The sequence below is a fragment of the Fundulus heteroclitus genome, unplaced genomic scaffold (genome assembly GCF_011125445.2).
Source record: "Fundulus heteroclitus isolate FHET01 unplaced genomic scaffold, MU-UCD_Fhet_4.1 scaffold_785, whole genome shotgun sequence".
In the NCBI taxonomy this organism is placed as follows: Eukaryota; Metazoa; Chordata; class Actinopteri; order Cyprinodontiformes; family Fundulidae; genus Fundulus; species Fundulus heteroclitus.
In genome coordinates this window covers 6,810-12,500 of record NW_023397236.1, presented here as the reverse complement: position 1 = coordinate 12,500, position 5,691 = coordinate 6,810, and the positions used below count along the sequence as shown (strand labels likewise).

The following is a 5,691-nucleotide window of genomic DNA, read 5'->3' as shown; positions in this document are numbered from 1 at the left end:
GGACAAGACCCAGGACAGGCTGCTGCTGCTGGGACATCCATGCAGCATGTGGAGGGGAGAAGAAGCAGGGAAGAATGATGTGGAGAGCATGCCCACGATGGGGCCTCTTTCCTGGGTAAAACTGCACCCTGATGTAAAGATTCTGCACCCTTATGTCAAAAAACGGGGCCTGTCCCCTAAGATGGGTTAGGCGATTTGGCCCCTTTTACCCAAATGTCATATGTTAAATGCGATGAATTGTCATGAACTGCACCATAATATCAGGGAGACCGAATTTTGACATTTGGGGTAGGTAGGCAGGTAGGTGCAGGGCTGGTGCTGAGAGCTCCTTGCTGTGTGTGAGGTGGAGCAGGCTTCTCAGTGTGTCTCCCCTGCTTCTGGATGCTTAATTGGCTACGCCTGCGGTCACTGACCGTACTCTGGGTCGCCTGAGCCGAACGCAGCTGTAATTACTTACTGTGTTAATTAACATCTGACCGATGAGCAGAGTGAACCGGTGTCCACGCGGACTTTCCCCCTCCACCTTCAACCGACTTACACGGTAAGTTGCCTTTAGTTTGAAGCATAGGGGGGGTCCTTGTGTCGCCATTTTATGCGGGGAAAGGGGGCTCTGTTCCTGGGTTTGGGAAATGAATAAATCTAATGTTATTGTATCCTATTTTTCAGATTCACATATCAACATGACGCCCCCCAAGCAGAGTGTTTGCTGCCCGCTCTGTCATTCTGTATTTACCTATATAGGCAAACACCTAAGGTATAATCACGGCATTAAAAATTCAGACGAGCGGAAGATATTGATCAGGTTCAGTAACGGGAGAATCAATATCAGAAAAATGCCCTGTCCAGTGGATGGCTGCCGTTATGCTAGCACAAGGCTGGACATGCATATGGAGCAAGGTCACCCGGAGATGGATGGGGAGAGGAAGGCCCAGGTGATTAATGGTTTGAAGTACCAGGTAACGGTGAATATGCTGGGAGCCCTGAGCGCCACAAACCCAAGCCCTCCCATGGTGTCACGTTTGCACATGGACCCAAGAGCAAGAGAGGAAGCAGGTCAGCATCATCCAACATCAGGACCCCTTGATGATGATACATCCTGCACCTCCTGCAAAGAGGTCGAGGCAAAGAACCTTCAGCTTATATCAGACTTGGGGCAACTAAGGAAGCAATTGCTTTACCAGCACAGATGGGCAAAAAGGGCAAAAAAGGCAATCAAACGACTGGAGGAGGTGTGTAAAATGTTTATTTAGCAACTTTACCCGGGACCAGAGCACATCTGCTGGGCATGATAGCTCCATAGCTCAGGCCTGGTTGTACCGGCAGAACCAGAAAACTTAACACTGAACCTTTATTTAACAGGACCTCCAAAAGGGATCCACATGCACGGTTCCTGGGGTGGACGTAGATGCCCCGGTGGTCTCTGGATCTACCTCTCCTGATGAGGAGCCACAGAGCATCACCAGACCTAAATCAAAGCAGGAAAGCCGGGACATCCAATGTTTGGTGAAGGCGTACCCCAAATTCCCACTAAACATCTGTAAGTAACATCACTGATTGCTGTATTTTTCTATTAAAAAAATGTGTTGACAACCATGACCCACACGGGGGCGCTGTCAGACAGTAGTCCGAGGATAGTGCCTCGGTTCCGGCTGCAGCAGCGGGATCCCCCCCCTGTTCCTCCCGGAAGTCCGCGGATTTTTTTTAAAACTATTTTCTAAGTGTTTATGGATCCATGCGTGCGCAAGGATGATTTTTAAGGTTTGTATCCGAATATAGGTGCCTCTAACTGGGCCGTGATGAGCGAATTTACCCGTGTTTACCTCCTGGAAGTCCGCGGATTTTTTTTAAAACTATTTTCTAAGTGTTTATGGATCCATGCGTGCGCAAGGATGATTTTTAAGGTTTGTATCCGAATATAGGTGCCTCTAACTGGGCCGTGATGAGCGAATTTACCCGTGTTTACCTCCTGGAAGTCCGCGGATTTTTTTTAAAACTATTTTCTAAGTGTTTATGGATCCATGCGTGCGCAAGGATGATTTTTAAGGTTTGTATCCGAATATAGGTGCCTCTAACTGGGCCGTGATGAGCGAATTTACCCGTGTTTACCTCCTGGAAGTCCGCGGATTTTTTTTAAAACTATTTTCTAAGTGTTTATGGATCCATGCGTGCGCAAGGATGATTTTTAAGGTTTGTATCCGAATATAGGTGCCTCTAACTGGGCCGTGATGAGCGAATTTACCCGTGTTTACCTCCTGGAAGTCCGCGGATTTTTTTTAAAACTATTTTCTAAGTGTTTATGGATCCATGCGTGCTGTATTTTTCTATTAAAAAATGTGTTGACAACCATGACCCACACGGGGGCGCTGTCAGACAGTAGTCCGAGGATAGTGCCTCGGTTCCGGCTGCAGCAGCGGGATCCCCCCCCCTGTTCCTCCCGGAAGTCCGCGGATTTTTTTTAAACTATTTTCTAAGTGTTTATGGATCCATGCGTGCGCAAGGATGATTTTTAAGGTTTGTATCCGAATATAGGTGCCTCTAACTGGGCCGTGATGAGCGAATTTACCCGTGTTTACCTCCTGGAAGTCCGCGGATTTTTTTTAAACTATTTTCTAAGTGTTTATGGATCCATGCGTGCGCAAGGATGATTTTTAAGGTTTGTATCCGAATATAGGTGCCTCTAACTGGGCCTTGATCAGCGAATTTACCCGTGTTTACCTCCTGGAAGTCCGCGGATTTTTTTTAAACTATTTTCTAAGTGTTTATGGATCCATGCGTGCGCAAGGATGATTTTTAAAGTTTGTATCCGAATATAGGTGCCTCTAACTGGGCCGTGATGAGCGAATTTACCCGTGTTTACCTCCTGGAAGTCCGCGGATTTTTTTTAAAACTATTTTCTAAGTGTTTATGGATCCATGCGTGCGCAAGGATGATTTTTAAGGTTTGTATCCGAATATAGGTGCCTCTAACTGGGCCGTGATGAGCGAATTTACCCGTGTTTACCTCCTGGAAGTCCGCGGATTTTTTTTAAACTATTTTCTAAGTGTTTATGGATCCATGCGTGCGCAAGGATGATTTTTAAAGTTTGTATCCGAATATAGGTGCCTCTAACTGGGCCGTGATGAGCGAATTTACCCGTGTTTACCTCCTGGAAGTCCGCAGAATCAAACTTCATTATGAAACCTTTTTTTGTTTGTTTTTCAGTGGAATACATCGCGGGATATTGGCAGCATCTCAAAGGCTCCCGTGGTCTGAGGAAAAGGATCGAAAATCAAAGATCCAAAGTGGGTAGAATCATGGCTTTCCTTTCGTTTCTAACCGAGGGCCAGACAATCTTCCAAAATTGGACTTTCCTTTCCAATATGTCCAAGATATACCAGTAAGTATGTCTGTGATGCCTTTTAGTTAAGATAAAATGTCCCCATGTAAAATATTCCATTTATTTCTTTCTGTGCATGTGGCCAGAGCATCTGCAGAATGGTGGAAAAGCGGAGAACACAGTGAAGATCTACCTGGTGAATTTGTCCCAGTTCATGGTCTACTTCAGGGACACTCCTCCATGTACGTCCAGGGTTCCAAGAAGAGAAGTGTTTGCCGTGATTCGTGCTATCTCAGAGTGTATTGCCAGCCTGGCTCCATGTGTAGTCATGCGTCAGATAAGTGTGAAGAAAAAGAAGTTGAGCAGAACAATCTCCAAACATCAGCTTCACCTCTGTAAAGTCCAGGCCAGGAGACGCATCCCTAAACTTCTTGGTCAGACTTATTAAATTTGTACTATATTAAATTACTTACCTGAGTTACTGACATCCATGTTCTAACCCCATAATTTTTTTTTCAGACGGACTGTCTGAGGACCCCAACCCGGAGGCGCGAAGAATGTTTTTTGGCTATCTAAGTGTTTACCTAGCAAGCCTGTATGGACACCGCACCGGTGTTCTAAAGAATATGACTGTGTCAGAGGTCGATGAGGCCCAGCAGGAAGCCACCGTCGGGCAAGCGGGCTTTGTGATCAATGCAAGTCTACTAATATTGGAATGACAAACGCTCTCTGTCTTGTCCCGATATGTCCATTAACACACACTCTCCTTTGCACCACAGGTGAAGGAACACAAAACCAACCGTGCGTTTGGCCCCGCACAGCTCTACTTAACTGTAGAGGAATTCTCATGGGTGGAGCAGTGGATGATCATCAGACAGAAACTAAACCCACCCACAGACCTTCTTCTCTTCACCGAAAACTTCACAAAAATCGAGAAACTCATCGTGCCGATGCAAGCCGCCTGGCTTGACATGGGATTTCCTGGGCGCCCTACATTCACAGATTTCCGGACATCAATAGCCACATACGTAAGTAATTATATCACTTTTCCACGTAATAAACATAAAATTAAAAGGCATAATATTGAAGAACCATCTCTATTTTTCAAGGCAAGGAATACTTTGTCACCAAGTGACCGGATCAACATTTCAAAGACCATGTGTCATGACACACGGACAGCAGACAAATTCTACGCGCTCCACCGCACCGCGTCAGAGCTGGCTGAGATCCGTCAGAATTTCGAGGCAGCCGTCAAGCCACCACATACTACGGTACATGACACCGCCGAACCTTCCCTCCTCTCCATGTCAGAATCATCAGGTGATGGTCTTGAGGAGGAAGCGGACTGCGGGCCTTCACACAGCCCCCCTGCCGGTCCTTCGCCGTCCTCACCAACATCCAGTCGGGCCACTGGATCAACAAGCCCTGATCAAGCTTCTGGGAGCTGCTACAGTCCAGGCAGCGCCTCTTCTCAAAGCTGTTCTTCTGGGAGCGACTTCACGCCTGATAGCGCCTCTTCTCAAAGCTGTTCTTCTGGGAGCGACTTCACGCCTGATAGCGACCCTTCTCAGAGCGATTCTTCGTATGCCCCAAATAGAGGGACACAACCCAGAAGGAAAAGACCATTGTTAACCTACACGTTGAGAAGTAGACGTCAAGTGCGCGGTCAATGTGCACGTGTGCTCAGATCCAAACGAAATACAGTAAAAAAATAAAAAAAATTTAAATAAATCAGTGGTGATGTGACTGTATTTGCTTTCTTTAAGATATTTCTCCATTCATTATTCCTGGCAAATAAAATAAAAACTAAAACTTATAAAGTCCAACCTCCAGGACAGGAGGGGGTCTGTGCCACGCTGCTCTGCCCCAGAATAGTGCACCTTGGCTGGGCTTGTGAAGCTGGACAGCTCCCTTCCAGCCCTGGAAGTCCAGCATGGGGTTGATACGAATTTAATTGAAGTAGCTCAAAGGAGGAAAAAAAAAGAAATATATAATAATAAAAAAAGTAAAAAAAAAACAATTATAATAATATTAATAATGATATTAATAATGATGATGATAAAAGAGAAAAGAAAAGACAAAAAAGAAAAAAATCCAACCTCCAGGACAGGAGGGGGTCTGTGTCACGCAGCTGTGCCCCAGAATAGTGCACCTTGGCTGGGCTAGTGAGGCTGGACAGCTCCCTTCCAGCCCTGGAAGTCCAGCATGGGGTGGATACGAAATCAGCTGGAGTAGCTCATCCCAGCCATACCATGGGTACAATTCTTGGTTTTTTTTCTAAGTCCTCCAGCATGGGGTGGATACGAAATCAACTGGAGTAGCTCATCCCAGCCATACCATGGGTACAATTTTGATTTTTTTTTCTAAGTTCTCCA

The 5,691-nt window shown here is 46.0% G+C and overlaps 1 protein-coding gene across 3 annotated transcripts; it reads left to right on the top strand.

Annotated features, from left to right (window-relative positions):
* Positions 1-1,019: 1,019 nt before the first annotated feature.
* Positions 1,020-5,128, top strand: LOC118561992. 3 transcript variants are annotated; one of them, XM_036134278.1, is made up of 7 exons: positions 1,020-1,229; positions 1,360-1,537; positions 3,202-3,376; positions 3,463-3,750; positions 3,836-4,011; positions 4,096-4,344; positions 4,426-5,128. In XM_036134278.1, the coding sequence occupies exons 4-7, from the start codon at positions 3,531-3,533 to the stop codon at positions 5,029-5,031; spliced, it is 1,251 nt and encodes a 416-aa protein (XP_035990171.1). In that variant the 5' UTR covers positions 1,020-1,229; positions 1,360-1,537; positions 3,202-3,376; positions 3,463-3,530; the 3' UTR covers positions 5,032-5,128. The 3 variants fall into 3 exon arrangements, with proteins under 3 accessions (XP_035990171.1, XP_035990172.1, XP_035990173.1); XM_036134279.1 differs by lacking the exons at positions 1,020-1,229; positions 1,360-1,537 and adding an exon at positions 1,699-1,758; XM_036134280.1 differs by lacking the exons at positions 1,020-1,229; positions 1,360-1,537 and adding an exon at positions 2,921-2,938.
* The last annotated feature ends 563 nt before the right edge of the window (positions 5,129-5,691 follow it).

Coding starts and splice junctions, on each gene's coding strand:
- LOC118561992 (XM_036134278.1), top strand. CDS start 3,531: ATGGTCTACTTCAGGGACACTCCTCCATGTACGTCCAGGGTTCCAAGA. Junction 4,012..4,095: donor AAGCGGGCTTTGTGATCAAT/GCAAGTCTACTA, acceptor TTTGCACCACAG/GTGAAGGAACACAAAACCAA. Junction 4,345..4,425: donor GGACATCAATAGCCACATAC/GTAAGTAATTAT, acceptor CTATTTTTCAAG/GCAAGGAATACTTTGTCACC.